We start from the raw sequence: 16,845 nt of genomic DNA on the forward strand, positions 1-16,845 counted from the left end.
TTGCGGGCTCTTCTTCAATCTTCCCATGTCCATTTTTCCTATTCGCTTCTCGATCTCTTTCCCTTTTCGTTCTCGAGGATCAGAGGAGGTTAAAGCAAAGATAAGAGAAAAAAAGATGAGATAAATGACGAAAGAGGATGGTTCTAATGGACTGATCCATCCTTCGATGAATCCGATAGACCCGTGTTTTTAAGCGTAAAAACATTCAATGCCGGGACAAAGAATCACCGTGCTAGAGGATTTACAGAGATTACGAATTCATTTTCCTCTTACGACAAACGTTCATCATTCTTGCTTAATTAATTAAGGGAATAATATTAAATTCTGCTGGAATGGCAAATTTATATCGGGCAAAATGTTTTCGTTTTGAGGAGAAATTCAGGAATGAAAATGCTTCTCCCCCATTATTCCACTTTCATTATTTTAATGAATTCGGTTGGCCTTATGTTGTGAACGTTTTTAGGATTTTCCGCCGTTAGTCTCCTCTCGTGGCCAGTGCGAAATTGCAAATCCCTTTGTGAAGCGAGTAAATGATGTTATCGTTAATTGAAACGGACCGGCTGCGCCCAAACCGCGCGAAATTGCAGGCCAGATACCTCGATAAAAACGAAATAAACGAATCGATCGCTTTCGAATCTTCTTCGCATCTCGAAACAAAAGCTTCCCATAAATTCAAAACATTTTTTTTTAAAACTCTATCATTCTCTCGGAATCTATCTTCTTTCTCTGAATATCGTTTCAGAGAATGATGCACTAACGAAACAACAATTTAATTACCTGTTTTACAATTTTTATAACGTAATATTCCGAATATTATTCCGTAATTTAAAAATTAATTATTTCCAGTTTGAAATTTGCGTTAATTAATTCCCTCTTTACGAAATATAAAATATAAATAAATAATATTTTCAATTCAAACCTTCTTTCTTCTTTTTCATCCTTCGAAATTTACGAACAAGAGTGTAAAGATACGAACACATTTGAGAGAAAAATTCTCGAGAGAGTTGCTTTCAATAACAATTTTTTAGTTAGTAAACATCGAAAGTAAAAATTACTCTCGAAAAAACACACTCCCTTGGATGCACCATCCTACTCGCGAAAAATATTCAGGAGCGAATTTCGAAAATTTCACTCTCGAGTAAACGCATATCCCTCCCCCCCTCTCTCCCTAGAAAATAGCTAGAAAATATCACACAGAGACCAGATGCACATTTCTCAATTTCAAATATCGCGAGTAATCAGAACGAGAGAACGGTTAACAGCTGTTCTAAAAAGGAACTCGTGTCTGAAAGAGGTGTGATAAATATATTTGGCTCATCCTATACGGATTTAGCAAAGATGGTAAGACGCGAAAGGTGGCGTGGATAAAATGACGTGCAACGTCGCTCGAGAGAAGAAGCTGCTCTCGGCGTAACGGGAGATAACGCGGACTCGTTTCTCGCTACATAAACTCATCTTCCACGGGGACAGATCTCGTCGAGCTATGGATACGCAACGAAAATTCTTTGTCCTTCGCGTTGAACGACCATGAATGGAAATCATTCGAGCGAAATAAGTACGAGAAATCGTGGTGGTGGTGGTAGTGGTGATGAGTTAAAAATGCATTACCCTCGATCATTGAGATTTCTGGTAAAAGAGAAATATAAAATGAAGGAAATTTTTATTATATGAAAATTATTTCATATGATTGAAAGAGAAAACGAGTTTGAAAAATTTGAAAATTGAAGAAGAAATTGTTGAAAATTATTAGAAAAATTGGGGATAATAAAAGTTCAATTTTTTAAATTAATTCAATTTGGAAATGGGGTAAGTTGGAAACAAGAAAAAAATGGTTATTTTAATATAAAGTTATTGAGAAAATTGGAAGATGAAACAAGAAATGAAATTTCAAGACAACTTAATTAGTTTGGAATTGGAAATGGAAATAGTGGAATTATTTCGGTTTTATGAAGTCTAAATTAGTTTTGTGATATATACAAAAGTATAATGATTATAATTTAAGGAGATAAAAATTGATGTAAAAAGATTTTAAAGAAAATTTCTCTCACTGATAAATAATTCGGATATTTAATTTTTAATTTCTTCTCTCTTGTTCCATCTCATGAATCATCTTTAAAATTTTGTTTACGCTAAAATTCCACGCTAAAATTCTTCGTAAATTATCATAATTATTTCCAACAAGTAAATACGACTCTTCAATAAATTCAACAGCATAATTCCAAATACAATTTTACACATTGATTAAATTCATTGTACGCTGCATAATAATACACCATTAACATTTTATTCTATGATTTAACGTCGTATAAATTGTCAACAATTATGAGAGAAAATTCGATATTTACAATTTGCATTTATTTTTATTAAAATTTATTATTTTTATTATAAAGAAAACATTATAACTTTCTTTTATTCGTAAAAGATGTAAAAACATAGAAATATTTGATTGTGCGTGTTATATCCTTAGAAATCCATGTGAAAAAAATTACAACTTGATATATATATAAATACTTAATATATTATTAAAAAATGAATTACTAACACTTAATCGTAGTCAAACATTCGTAAATATGACAGAAATTACTTCCATTTGTGCTATGTTAACGAACTCATGGCACGATACGCATGTGTAATCTTGAGTACACTTTCCATAGAAATATCTGATACAACACGAGAACCAGAAAGAAAGGAATAAATGACTTTTATATCTCTCAATTTTCAAAATTAATAAAAAACAAATTTAAATATTGAAATATATTTTTTAAGAAATTTAAAAATAATATAAGCTTAAGTAAATTCAAAAATATAAATCGATGAGAGAGATGGATAATACTAATGGAATATTGATTGAGAAGAAACTCTAAGATTTACTTAATACTTCTTTCCAATTGACCAAGAAACTTTTTATCCGTTTTCAGGTCTCATTCTTCTCGACCAGCCCAGAACTTTCCAACAAACAACGATTCGAATATTTCACGCGCACTATACCGAGTGACCATTATCAAGTAAAGGCAATGGTGGAGATCGTGATGAAAATGAAATGGAGTTACGTGTCTATCATATACGAAGAGAGCAATTACGGAATAAAGGTGAGTTTATATTAAAATTCAATATTACCCTTCTGATATGATAAAATCAATAATTAAAAAAAAAACAGTTCTCGTTTTATTTTAAGCTGTTCGTATGAATACAAAAAAGAATCATTTTAAACAGTTAATAGAAATAAATATTTTGCGTGCAACTCTTTTATATTTTTTTGATATTTTAACATTTTACCAAATTATCGACACGTAAATATCCATGAAATATACGAAATATCCATTGTTTCTACGTAGATGAAACGATGCACGAAATGCGTGAAGATAATTATTGGATTTATACGTAACTAACAATGGGGAAGTGTGATGGATTAACAGGGACACATCGATGGGAACAGGGGTAAATCGGTGATACGCGTGAAAAATGCGATCTCGTCCGTGTGAAATTTGAAACGGACAGTTGATCGATACGACCGCACTACGGTTTTGAAACAATGCATTTAACCGACAATGCGATCACCACTGCAACTATCCATTCCAGAAAATTCGTATTCCATCATACAGCGTACAACAGATTCCATCAGACGCATCGTAATATCCTTTCGTTTTTTTTAAATAAATGAATCCACGATCAAAATTTCGTCATGCATACATTCTTCGCGCGAAATGAAAAGTTCGATATTGTTGTCCAAATTTACAATTTGCAAATTGTTTTTTTCGATTTCGCGCCAAATATACATATAATAAAGTAATAAAAGTTATTTTATTTCGTCCCTTTCTTTCCTAGAAAAAAAAAGCGACAATTAATTTTAATAATTTTTTTCTAAAAACAATAATTTTTAGTAGAATTTACAATTTTTCTTTCTTACTTGTGACTTCAATTTTTTTTTTTTTATTTTTCTTTTCACGTCAAAAAATGAAGAAACATTTATCTAAGAGGAAGATTTTCGACAACATTTGGACTGGTTGCATTAATCTGCATTAATTTAAAGTCCACGAATCCCGTATTTCGAGCGATCACAATTCACCCAATATTTCACGACAATCCCCGAAACTACAACGTGTCTCATTTACTCGACATCTACGTAATCAAAACAACTCCCTGGAAAGCACTTTGCTTCTTTCTCTTTCGGCCACCTTGTGTTTAAAATAACAACCCGCTACGGTGCTACGCTTCCAGCTTTTCAACGAATTTATTTTCGGGCTCCCCTCTTCCGGCCTCGCGTCACGTTTCCTGTCCACGACCGACTACCGCCCTACTGTCACCGCCGCTATGCTAATCGGCCGTAATTAAAACCACAGCAAACGCCTGACGGATAGAGTTATTTTCGGAAATTATTTCCATCTCCCGGTCTCTAAAGATCCATGAAGAGATTTGCATAAATTTTCTGCGACATTTAAAAACTGGATAACGATTTCCAATACGTGTGTATATATTTTTTTTTCCCCTTAGAAAGTTGAAAAATAATTCTGATTAATAATTCCAATGCGAGACGAACGCGATTTCCAGATTGGAATTTGGATATAAATAAATTAATAAGTTGGATCATTTTATTGAAAGTGGATATGTTCGATCTTGAGAAAGATTAAGAATGGTTCTAAGAATTGGAATTGGATTTAAATTAATTGGTAAATAGAAGCAATTGCAATTGGTTCTTGTTGAATGTTGAAAAATGACAAATTTGTCTTCGATAACTTTTTTATCGAATGAATTTATCAATAAATGTATCATATAATGTTGCAACGAAAGTAAAGTATAAATACTTTTACTAATAATCTTCTTTAAGATCTATCATCTATTCATTAACAGTTTCTAACATCTCGAAAAGAATAAATTTCACTCCAAACGATTTCATGTTTGTGTTATTTTTAATATCTCCAGGAAAAACTTGGTGATATCGAAGTACAAGGAGAAATATAAATTATAAATTCTTCTAAAGCGAACATAGGTTCCTCTCTTGATAAAATCAATATCGCTTCAAACGAAATCTAATTTTACCAGGATAATTTTATCAATGCGATGATATTAATAATAAATCGATCTTTGAACGATAATCGTAATCGAGGTGTCGAAAAATGAAGGGAAAAAAGAGACAAATAAGAGAATAAAATTTCTCCACGCCGTGAAAAATGGGGAAAAAATTATACGCGCGCATCTTAAATTGATTCGTCGCGCGAAAGAAAACAATAGATAAGAGAGGGAAGTAATGAACAATGACCGTATCGCTTGCAGGACATCTTGGACAATCCCCCCGTTTTAATAACACGATCACGAAACGAATGCGGCGCGCGTGCATAAAGCAAATCGGTTCCACATCTCATTAGAATGTCACGACAACGAAATTAACAAGCAAGGGCAGTGTAAATTACCGGCGCATGCATCCGTGTAAATAAACGATTCGGGCGTTATGGCATCGCATTATCGATCCAAATCAATCGTTGCGTACTCGAATTTCAATATTAATGAACTCGTTGTGAGAACGAATCGACGTTCGACATGAATTTAATCTATGCCAAAGTGATCCCAAAAAAAAGTGGGGAGAGAAGAATAGGCAGAGATAAGAGACAATATTTATATTACTTATAAGCTTGATAAAATCGCGGAAAAGAAATAAACGAGAAGAAATGACCGGTTTTTAAAGAGGGATATACACGCGAGGGATTAGGATGATGAAAAAATAATAAAGTAATATGTATGGAGATACATCAAGAAAATAAGAATTATAACTTGGAAGAAGTGAGTCTCTGCTGGAGACTGATTTATTAATTTGTCCAATTATCACGAAAATAACTACGTTGGTATTTTTTAACGAAACGAATTTTAAGATTTTAAGAGAATTTTAAGACACTTCGTTGAGAAATTTTACGAAGAATTCTATGCTGAGCAAAATACTATGTTTGTATACATTTTGTATATATTCTTTTGCTCTAAAAAAAGAGAGAGAGAGAGAGAGAAAGCTTCGAAATATTTTGTGGAAATTTTTATTTCACAATTTTAACTTGCACGTTCAATCAATTTCCATAGTTAGAAAAGTTTCAATATACTTGATTTAATTGCTCGTCGTGCTATGCCTGTTGATATAGACACCGCAAATCGACCAATAGATCTTCCCATTCGTGTACGATCGCTATCAAAATCAAACATCTAAACTACCTACAGCCATTATCCGTGAAACAACATGGAACGACAATGTTAAAAAACAATTACCTTGGGGAGGGAAAAAAAAGAAATAAAAATAATATTTTAAAAAAAACAATCTCTGAAAGAAAATAATAAGATTCTCATCTTCATTCTCTTTATTCAAAAAATTTAAAACCAAAAGCGCGATTAATTTTATATTCGAACTGGAAAATAAATCAGTATTCGATCAGATTAAACTATTAGGCAACGAGTTTCAATTTGAAGAAATGGCGTCGAATAAATTTCTCGTGCTCAACTACATCATTGAACGAACATAGACGCGATTAGAATAGTAAAACCGGCTGGTTTTCATTGCACTCTGTTGAATACTTCATCCTAGACACGTTAAATCGCGTGCGCGTAGCCCACCTCACGATTTTTTCTATAGCTGGTTGAATAGAGAAAAAAGGAGAACAGAGACACGCGTCTAATTAAAGTCTTCTCGAAATTCAGGACTACGTAACAACTTGCGTGGTTCACGTTATCATCACGCCAGTTATGCAATTTTGCGTACACGCATATATTCGTTGAAATAAATTAATAATGATCAAATTATACTTGGCAATTATGAAATTCAAGTAGAAATTATCGTATCGTAATTTAGATTGTTGATTAATTTGAAAAGGGAAAAGGAAACTTATTGTTTTGAGAAAAAATTTTAAATTGGACGTGGCGAGTATTGAGAATATTGGAATAATTTGTTCGAAGGTTACGATAACCTTTGACCTCAAAAACTTAAGTTTGAGAACGCTTAGGAATGCTCCATGTCAAAAAACTTTGACACGGAAGAAGTTTATGATGGAAGAGTTCAAGCTTAAGAAGCTGAAACGTTGATCTTAAGATTTAAATCCGGCGACATCGAAAGTTGAAAATCAAAATTCCGATTCAAGAAGCTTTTTCGAGATCCCAAGATATTCAAATTTTAAAAATCTTAAAAATTCTATCGTCTCTCGAAAGCGACGAGATAAAAACGTATCCATTTCAAAAGCCCAAGGTTAGAAACCTCGATCCTTGAAGGGCCAAGGTTCAAAAGCCTTGACTTTAAACGTCGAATTAAACATTTCAAGATTAAAGGGAGTCTTATTTTTACTGTAGAAAAGAAACTTTCCAGCATAAAGCCGTGATGTCAACAATATGCCGGTCTATCTAACCCTTGATATCTTGATAGTTAATGTTACCACGTTGGAAAAGAAGATTAATGACCGTGGTATCTCGAAGGTGTTCCAATTACCATTCACGTGTCACGTAAACCATGATCTTACGTCAAGAAAAATGTAAACTCTTCGCATGGAATCCGTGGACGGAAAAGTGACAAGGTGGCGAAAGACAAAGATGATCGTTTGATCGATTGATATTAATATTCGGTGAGAGACGAGGGGTAGGTTTCTCTTATTTTAAGTAACGATCTATCTCTCGTGCTTCCATTCTTCGCTCAAAGCTGTAATAACCAGACGTCTGCACCAGTATTAAATTGGCTTTTACTTATTATACGTCACGCAAATATACGAGGAAATTGAAATTTCTCTTTAGATCAAAAACGAAGGAGTTACGTGTCCATTATTATGCGTATTCTATCGAAAACAATGGAAGGTCCACGAATATACAACGCGATCGGGGAACGATAAGAATTGCATGTTTCCAGCTAAATCTTGACAGATCGTGATAGATTATTCCGTATTCGTGTGACGTGAATTCGACTTATTTTTAAAAATAAGATCAATCACATCTTGAAAGGTACTTTTATTCTTTCATATGTATATGTGTATACATGTGTGGGTGTGTGTGACACGTGACGACGGAAATTAAACTTGTCAGATTTGTAGTTTATATACAGAGTGTCTCAAAAATATGAAAATATTTAATTGAAAATTGTCTGGAATAATTTCAATCTCTTTTATAAAAATTTTCGTTAATGAAAAACGTTGGTTAATTATGGAGCATAGACTAATCAAGACGGTGAGTATATAACATCGGCTGTACACGAACAACTCCAAGCAACATGTGTCAAAAAAATGTCTATTGAATGTAACAAATTGGCCAATATTTTTTTCGTTAACAAAGTTTTATAACGAAAGTTTTTACAAAGGAAAATTTGTTGAAATTAGAATTTCAATTGATCGATGCTTCCACATTTTTGAGATAATTTGTATAATTAGCTTTCACGAATAAAATTTCAGGAAAGGAAACGTAGATGACTGTGATAAATATTAATTTTAATCAAATTTGATAAAATTGATCGTTAAATGTAAAAAAGGAAAACCTCCTTTATTTAAATGCTTATAAATTAGACATTAAAATGTTGATAATGAAAATTGGAAGGATCGAAAATTTTCGTAACGAAAAATAATAAATCAATTTCAAAAATATTAAATATTTCATAATCCTTTGATCTTCGTTTTAACTTATTTTACATATGTACATCAAACTGTACTTTATACTTTGCTTGTAATTTATCATAACTCACCACGTGCTCTATCATTGCAGAACAATGGACAGTGCATGACCAATGCAGCGCCATTGACCTAGATATTGATTTAAAAATGACATAAGCATGTTTTTTTTCCCCCTATTTACACATATATCCCAGTTGAAAAAATTCTTTGTTAAGAATACAGGATGCATTCCTCTCTATGAATTCCACTTTACACACGAGATAATGGAATTCATAATTACCATGAAATTGAAGCGGAAGAAAAAAATGAAATGAAACACACTATCTTCTCCAAATTATCGTATTCGAGAACGATATATTTTTATTTGTAAAATTTTTATTTAATTCTATTACCAGAGAAATTGCAATTTGTTTCTATTCTTCCATATATCTCTTTTCTCTTTCTATTTACAAATATAATACAATAGGATTCGTAATTATTATAATAAAGAAGAAAAAATTCATTACCAAATTTTTTATAGTACTGTTTTTTTTTCAAATAAAAATTACAATTTATTATTAACATCCTTTATCGTTCGTACAAAATAATCCATCACTTTCATAAAACAATGTAATTTATAATTAATAATTGCATTAACAAACGAAAAAACGAAATACCATTCTTTACAAAAAAATATCAAACTAATGAGAAATATTATATTTTTTTCTATAAAACATAATCGAATGCTATTAGCCTAAAAATACAATTTACTGTTCTTTGATCCACCCACCCATCCGCTTTTCCTTTCACTGTGCGCGTGCACTCGATATAAAACACCCCATCATTTCTATTTCTCTCACTCTATCACCCTAATATCCATGCTACCACACCTATTATGCGTGTCTCATGAAAATGAAATTGGCCTTCTTCCAGAAACTTTCGTCAAAACGTCCGATTCTCGTTCACGAACACTGTTCGCAAACGTTATTCATTGCACGTTGTTCGCGGAATATTGTCCACATTTCACGAATTGTTGCGAACAAGGACAGAGATCCATCCTTAAAAAGAGCCTTTTTCGAGGGTAACAGTTTGCCACTCCAACGTGAGTGGCCTGAGAATAATTTCGATAGGTCCACGTGTTACATTAAGACGTTAGGGGAAGGAGGAATTACGTGAAAAAAGTTTGGCGAGTCACGTTTCTGCAATAACATTTTCTCATTAATCTCCGTGCAACCGATGTGCCGGTTGTTCTCTTATAGGCGAAATATCGTTGCTTCGAAAGATCGATTTAAGAAAAATCGGGTCAAATAACCAGAGTTCCAGATTGTTTTAAATTGAAATAAAAGACGAGAATTAAATTCGTTTTATGCACACGTGTCTCATCGTTTCATTTCGTAATTTTACAATTACATCGCATAATTGTCATATCTGATGCTGAAGTACCGAGCATGATAATGTACGAACTTCCCAAAACCGCATACTCGGAATAAATTTAATGTCGTGGAAGATTATTTAGAAGTAAGTGCATCCCTCTTACGAGAATTTATTCAACACTTAAATATCATTCACCCGTGTTTCACTCTAATTAATTCATTTTTTCTTATTTCTCAGTGTAAATTAATATAAATTATAACATAAATTATATCGATATAAATATTCGGTACAAATCTAATCTGTATTAAATTGTTTCAAAAAAGTGGTTATTATTTAACGAAATAAAAGTGGATAATCTATAGATATTTTCCATTATCGTAAAAGGGAGAAATTATCATAAAATGCCGTGTGAATATGTATGTATGTATATATACATATATAACATTCATTAATTCCACATGACCAACGAAATCATGAAAACCTCGTTTTCCGGGCTGTGATTTAGAAGAAAATTGCCGGTGCATAAAAGTAGGGGAAAAGAAGAGAAAAAGAAGAAATGAAAAGAGTAAAAGGCTGTTACATCTCTAGATGTAAAATGGGATGATGGAACATGTATAAATGGCGCACAATGCGGAGACACGCTAGGTCTAATAATTCTCTTGAATCTTTAACGACACCCTCCGGTGATTTCTTCTTTCTTTCCCGATGTTCCAACTTTAGCATTACTCTCCCCTCCCCCCCTATGGAAACCTTCATTTTCTCTTTTTTTTTTTTTTTTCTCCAACACATTCCCGCTGAATATTTTATTTCAATATAATGCTTATCCTCGCGTGTGCATCATCATTGCCGTTAAAAAGAGATTCGAAACGAAGGGAAAGAGATCGAAACGATGTAAATTACCGTTCCGCGTGTTTGCTCTTTTTTTTTTTTTTTTATCTGCTGGATATGTATGCAGCGATGAATAACGAGATAGGAATCAGTGAAAACCTTGTTCGAATCGATCATTTGACTGTCTTCGTGTAATTAAATGAGAGATAAACGTGCGTAATTTTACGCCGATTTATGATAAAATATTTGTAAACGATTATTGTTTATCTTGAGAGAATGGAATTTAAAATTTTCATCTGGAATTTTGGATGATATTGAGTTTTTTAAAAGTTTTTTAAAAGGATTCTAAATTGAGCAAAGAATGGTAGAAAAGAATGCTGGCATCGAAATCTGATAACTATTATCTGAACACGAGTTCACATTCCTCTTTTACACATTCTCGTTTCACAATTTAAGATTCATTTGATCGTAAACATAATTATGAAAAAATAAAAATTCGAGCTGATTGTGGGAATGTTGTTCGTTTGATTACAGGCGTTCGAAGAGCTGGAAGAATTGCTAGGTAAAAGGAACATATGCATAGCTATCAAGGAAAAATTGGTGAAAGATTCTGGGGTTGCGAAAGATGCGGCTTACGACAATATCGTTTTGAAATTGTTGACCAAACCGAGAGCACGAGGTAAGCCATATTTTTCATAATTTTTTACAAAATTGTTTAACTATACTCAAGAAAATTTAAAGACATAAGTATCTTTTAAAATTTTAATTCAAAATATTTTCTCCAATCGCGTGTCTATGATGTATTTGCTACGCTACAAGATGAAAAATTTCTAACAATATCTAAAAAGTCTAGAAGCATTTTTTAGACAAATATTTGGACCGTCTATTGCAAAATCTTCGATACAAAATCATTCAAAATATTCTCAACAACACGGTTCTTTCTTGTAATCAACGTTTCACAGAGGGAAGAGAGATTCTCGAATCGTCAAACGTACACGTGAATTCCACGAAATCACGAGAGCTTCATTCCAGTTATCAAAGTATAATGGCGCGATAAAGTATAATGTATCAAAGGGACAGGATCAATCGAAACAAAACAGAGGAAGATCCATCGATGTGGAATTGAAACGAAGAAATACGAAACAAAGATATCTCTAGAGGAATAGGACAAGAAAGGAAAGGAGGAAAGATTTTGAATGATAGAAATTTTTATCTTTAATTTGCAATTTTCTATTTCATTATCAAAATGGAAACTAGAAGACGATACTAATCCAGATAAAACTTGAATTCCTGAAATTTAACTTCTCTTTCGAAATAGAACGTGGAGAACCAGCTGACTCTCTTTCTTTCTCTCTCTCTCTTTTTATTTTCAGAGAACCGGTTCCTTTTTCAAAGTGGAAATGAACGTTTTTAATCAGACACGAGAAAGTAAAATCGATACTGTTCGTGAAAATTTTGTTATGCAAATTAATGCTATTAACTTTTTGCGTAGTTTTTAATTGTCGAGTTAGGACAATTAAAAATTTTCAATTTTCTTTCTATTCTAATAAAAATGTTATCAAGATATTATGGTATATAATTGAATATTTGAATGAGAAAGGAATTAAATTTTGTCAATGAATGGAATACAAATTTTGAAAAAAATTAAAATTTATTCATTCCTAATATAATGTACGATATATTTTTTAACTAATTTCACAAATAACAATTGAATTGCAATGAAATTTCATATATACTCGAATGGACTCAAGGACAGTGCACGAGCTAAATAATCAATAGAGTTTAAATGCTTGAAAAGCAGATACTAATAAATTAATTGTTCTCGTGTTCATAATAATTTAATATATATTTATATCCTTCATGAGTTATTTTAAATAATTAATGAGTAGTAAATGTCAAATGATTAAAAGTAGGCAATGATAAAATAATTATCATTCATATATTTAATAATAATTTAATATTGTATTTAAAAAAAAAATAGAACGCTTTCGAGTATATTGCAGAACGTAATTAATTAAAAAACAAATCTTTCGTAAAAGCAGAGCCATTACACGCGATATAACTTTTGTATTTACTCTTAAAGTTAATGGCGCGTTGCAGGGCATTTTCATGCGCATCGCAACCCCTGGAGAGAGAAGTTCGATGTATCGAAAAATCTATAAAGTTTTTAATGTCCATACATACAAAGTTAGAATTACACCGATTAAAATTAAGCTATGTGTAAGCCACGCTCGTACGTATAATGCTCGCTAAGGGATAATAGAGATTACCGAATTTTTCATTAAAGTTTGACCATACAAATCTTCGACCCCATTAATAAACTTTCTGCCCATTTATTTTAAACTGCTCTCTCAACTACAATTACGATTTCCATATGCTTTTAGAAATTCTAGGAAATCGCCCGAAAAACTAACTACCATTTCTCTTTAATTTGCCTAATTTCGTGTAAAAATTAAATACGTGAGAATTCGCTTTTTGAACATTTTTTTAAGAAAAAAATAATTAAAAATATAATACCAAGTTCAGGAATTTTATTAAAAGTTCTGGAGATACCAAATCACAACACGGTTAATTTATTTTAAGAGGGAAAAATGAGAGTATAAAGGTGAAAGTGTGTTATTATTCAAAACGGTTAAAAATAATCGGATAATTTAATTTTTATGGTTTATAATTTTTTAGATTTATTAAATTCTCGGCCAAAAATGAACATATACCTTGTTCATTATACCTTGGATTATCATACAAATTACGAATTTTCTTTATAACTATTCAATTATATATGTATACTATATTTCTTTATAAGTATCATACTTTGAAAATATTTAAATTTGAAATAAAAAAAAAATAAAATAAAGAATTACATCCTATCCTATATGTTCAAATATACGAAATTCTATTATATCTATCCAAAATCGTTGTTTTTATATTTTACACTTATTTTTAGTATTTTAAATTTTCTTTCCGTAGAGAGATATTAAATAATACTTTATGTCACGTGAAAATTCATCATATTCGAAATATGTCAAGGAAACACAAACTTTCGCACGATTATACGAGACTAGCCACCTGGTGTTCGCGAAAAAAGAAAAAAAAACAAGAAAACTTAACGACATTCGTATCAAAAAAGGATACAAAAGTATTAAAAAGGAAGTTTTGATAAAGTTTTGTACAAACATAGACACACATCCATAGAATATATAATTTTACGCTATTAATTATTATAAAAATCCACGAGAATCGATCGAGTTCGTTATATGAGAAATCCTTTTTTAACCAAGAATTTCTTTTGTTTTTCAAAAAAAAACTTTAGCTCTAATCCACATCTTTCATCAATGCCTCTGCCATTGTGCGATTGTTTCATTCTCATTCAACGGATCGCAATTACACAGTTGTACTGCAAAATAGAGGGAGTAAATTTACTACCGTTTAAATGGTACTCGCGGCCTAAAGTTTCTCTCTGTTGAAACTCCGGCCCTCGTTAACCCTCGTCTGCCCTTTTATCGATACTAACGATCGGCTAGAGTCGAAAATTACTCTCCAAACTGAAGAATTTGAAATTCGTTCTGTGAAATATGCCACGTCTTAACCTTGCAAAAAATATCGTCCCTATAAAAAACTGATCGAGCAGCAATTTTTCTGATCCATCTTTAGATCCATCCCGTTCTCGAAGATTAAGGTCTTTACTTAAGCTTTCGAGCTCGGCGTCGAAAAAGAAAAAAAGAAAAAAAGAAACGGATGTAAAGATGTAAAACAGGTGATTACACGATGCAAGGATTCTTATGGGAATTTAGATTAGAAGATGAGAAGCAGTGTGGCGTGAAAAAGAAAAGGATAAAAAAAAAGAGAGAATTAGAAGGACGTTTCTTTCGAGGATCGTAATTTGCATAAAATAAAGATACACCTTCTGCGTTTCAGTTTATCGAACAAAAATGAATCCCGGCGAACGATCTCGAACCGAGTTTGGATTAAAAAAGTAAAACACGAGGTAAAGTTTGGAAGCGAAAATTGAACGATTGTGCTTCTTTAAAGCAAAGACTGGGACGATGAGTTTGCTTCTCTCGAGTCAACAGTAATATATATTGAAAGAGTAAGAAAGGAGCGAGGGATAGAAAAATGGAATAGAAGCGGCAGGGTGGAGCGTGAAATTTCTAGAAATATAACGCGTAGTAGAATTATATACCAGCTATCAGATTGCCGTGTTTCGATGAGTTTCGTTTTCGCGGAGAAATTAATTACGTCACCTGAGAATCAGAAAATCACCTGAACGAAGGAAGGAAAAAGAGATCGAATTAAATTAAACTCTGGAAAACCTCAAAATACCTCTCTCTTCTTGCATTTCTTTTCATTGCAAACGATAAAAAAATATCTTCCCACTGCCAATATAAAATTTTGCAGAATAAATTCTTGATATTTATAAAAGCTAGCTAGTCTGAAAAATCTCTTTAATATTTAATATTTAAAATTATATAAAATCGTAAATAAGAATTCTCTTATCTTATATCGATCTCGATCTGATTCCTATGCCTTTTATAAATATTCTTCGCCATTAATTCGAAATTCAGTTCGAGATAATCTTTGAAAACAGGATGATTAATTAAACAGAGATGGAATTTATAAATTTATAAATATATTTATAAATTTCTAAAAATAATTAAATATAATTTATAAATTTCTGGAAAAATATTTTGCAAAAAATATTTTGAGAAATTGTTAGTTGAGAGTTAATCGATCGTTTCATCGTCTGTCTGATCAGGTTGCATCATATTCGGCTCGGATCAAGAAGTTGCCGGAGTTATGAGGGCGGTTAAACGTTGCAATGCGACCGGTGCGTTTTCGTGGATTGGCAGCGACGGATGGAGCGCCAGGGGGTTGGTTAGCGATGGTAACGAGGCGGAAGTGGAGGGCACTCTATCGGTTCAACCTCAAGCAAATCCTGTCAAGGGTTTCGAAGAATATTTCCTCAATTTGACGGTCGAGAACAACCGGAGGAATCCGTGGTTCGTTGGTAAGCTAACGAGCGAAACACGCGAGCCTCGTTAAACTTCGTTAATTCTAACTTTCGCGGACTACAACTTTCCAATATCGATTCTATCCATATCGTATTTATTATCTAACACCTAAGTAAGATTTAAACGAAACTATTTGAGCCGAGTGAGACGAACGAGATGAACGAGATGAATGACACGCGAGCCTCGTTAAACTTCGCTAATTCTAACTTTCGCGGACTACAACTTTCCAATATTCTATCCATGTCGTATTTATTATCTAACACCCAAGTTAAACTATTTGAACCGAGTGAGAAGAGCGAGATGAAGAAGATATTTCTTTTCCATATGTTTCGGATACAATTTTACGGATTATTTGATATTTTGAAAAGATAATTCACGGTGAGAGAGAGAAAATATAAATAAAATTTGTTACAATTTACAATAATATTTAAACGAAAGGTGTAATGTATTGTAATGCAATATGTGGTAAATCGTTTTAGAATTCTGGGAACACCACTTTCAGTGTAAATACCCGAACGCATCCATAACTCCGTACAACAAAAATTACACGAAATTCTGCACTACGGAAAAGCGTTTGACGAAACAGAACACAGCGTTCGAGAATCAACTCCAATTCGTGTCCGACGCGGTGATGGCGTTCGCCTATGCATTTCGGTAATTCAATTTTCACGAATTTATTATCAAACAAATTTCGCATGATATTCCCCCGTGACAAGCGTGCTATAAATATTCCCCGTTCAGAGATATGCACAAAGAGCTCTGCGATGGGAAACCTGGACTGTGCGACGCGATGAAACCTACCAAGGGTACCGAACTTTTGAAATATCTTCGAAAAGTGGATTTTGAAGGTAAGAACAATTACTCACTGATGAAACGTTCCACTTATTAGTTCCTTTCGAGACGATCCATTCGTCGTTTTTTAAAATACGAAATATAAATATTTCCAAATATCAAATTTATATTTCGAAAAGAAAACTTCCAATAGTTGCACGCTAGTTTTCTCGTATATATATATATATATATATATATATGTATATGTAATT

General features: G+C 32.4%; 1 protein-coding gene across 2 annotated transcripts in view; it reads left to right on the forward strand.

Moving 5' to 3' along the window:
• LOC102671687 (metabotropic glutamate receptor) overlaps nt 1-16,845 on the forward strand; it is a 105,958-nt gene that overhangs the window by 83,102 nt on the left and 6,011 nt on the right. For both annotated transcript variants that reach the window (XM_006607066.2, XM_006607067.2), the window contains exons 3-7: nt 2,919-3,089; nt 11,328-11,472; nt 15,547-15,798; nt 16,282-16,456; nt 16,544-16,650. In XM_006607066.2, the coding sequence (XP_006607129.1) occupies nt 2,919-3,089; nt 11,328-11,472; nt 15,547-15,798; nt 16,282-16,456; nt 16,544-16,650 (850 nt within the window). The remainder of the gene's footprint in view (nt 1-2,918; nt 3,090-11,327; nt 11,473-15,546; nt 15,799-16,281; nt 16,457-16,543; nt 16,651-16,845) is intronic.

Source organism: Apis dorsata, unplaced genomic scaffold (assembly GCF_000469605.1).
Source record: "Apis dorsata unplaced genomic scaffold, Apis dorsata 1.3 scaffold_1, whole genome shotgun sequence".
NCBI classification, from domain to species: Eukaryota; Metazoa; Arthropoda; class Insecta; order Hymenoptera; family Apidae; genus Apis; species Apis dorsata.